Below are 1272 nucleotides of genomic sequence, written 5' to 3' on the forward strand. Positions count from 1 at the left end.
AGACCACAGACCTTCCAATCGTAGGAAGCACAATTACAATGAGAAGGTGGCTAGGTAAGAAATCAAATCAATTCCCACTGATCAAAGGTGCTAGTTAGAATAACTGGAGCCTCCATCCTGACTATCATTTTTGAAGTTCTCTTTCTGACCAAGATTCTTTGTTCCAGAAATTGCTTAGATGGGTTTTGGCAGCCTGGCCTTCCGTATTCTCTCCCTAGGTTTCTAGGTTTTCACTTTTCTCATTGCTTCTTTAGATATGTCAGTATCTGTGATCATATTATGTGGTATGATGAGGCTTGTAATTTACTTTCAGCAAAGATAGAGGAGGAAGTGATGCAGGAGGAATATGTTGTGTTAAGAGCTGGAACTCACCTCACTTAGGACTTTATACACCAGGGGTGGTTAGCTAGTATTAGTCAGGGAGTCCATATTCCCTATTGTAGCCACTACAAATGCTTCTATTAGCCATAGCTCAACCAATAACAGAGGCTTCCTTTTTTTTTTTTTTTTTAATGGTTTTTTTTTTTTTTTTGAGATGGAGTTTCGCTCTTGTTACCCAGGCTGGAGTGCAATGGCGCGATCTCGGCTCACCGCAACCTCCGCCTCCTGGGTTCAAGCAATTCTCCTGCCTCAGCCTCCCTAGTAGCTGGGACTACAGGCACGCGCCACCATGCCCAGTTCATTCTTTGTATTTTTAGTAGAGACGGGGTTTCACCATGTTGACCAGGACGGTCTCGATCTCTTGACCTCATGATCCACCCGCCTCGGCCTCCCAAAGTGCTGGGATTACAGGCTTGAGCCACCGCGCCCGGCCTTTTAATGGTTTTAAAGTGTTTTATTTTTTTTATTTTTATTTTTATTTTTATTTTTTTGAGACGGAGTTTCGCTCTTGTTACCCAGGCTGGAGTGCAATGGCGCCATCTCGGCTCACCGCAACCTCCGCCTCCTGGGTTCAGGCAATTCTCCTGCCTCAGCCTCCTGAGTAGCTGAGATTACAGGCACGCACCACCATGCCCAGCTATTTTTTTTGTATTTTTAGTAGAGACGGGGTTTCACCATGTTGACCAAGATGGTCTCGATCTCTTGACCTTGTGATCCACCCGCCTCGGACTCCCAAAGTGCTGGGATTACAGGCTTGAGCCACCGCGCCCGGCTAAAGTGTTTTATTTTTTACAAATATACTGGAGATCATGCAATGCTGCCAGCATTGGATGCAATCCGGGGCCACAGGTCTGCACACTCCTTTGCTACTGGTCCTGTAATGGCAGAACC

General features: G+C 45.9%; 1 protein-coding gene across 1 annotated transcript in view; it reads right to left on the reverse strand.

Annotated features, from left to right (window-relative positions):
* Positions 1–1154: 1154 nt before the first annotated feature.
* The window catches only part of LOC120366562 (large ribosomal subunit protein uL14-like), a 480-nt gene continuing 362 nt past the window's right edge, over positions 1155–1272 (reverse strand). Inside the window, exon 1 of the mRNA XM_039475410.2 lies at positions 1155–1272. This exon is cut by the window's right edge and continues 362 nt beyond it. Within this exon, the coding sequence (XP_039331344.1) occupies positions 1189–1272 (84 nt within the window). The 3' untranslated portion in view covers positions 1155–1188.

Source organism: Saimiri boliviensis, chromosome X (assembly GCF_048565385.1).
Source record: "Saimiri boliviensis isolate mSaiBol1 chromosome X, mSaiBol1.pri, whole genome shotgun sequence".
NCBI classification, from domain to species: Eukaryota; Metazoa; Chordata; class Mammalia; order Primates; family Cebidae; genus Saimiri; species Saimiri boliviensis.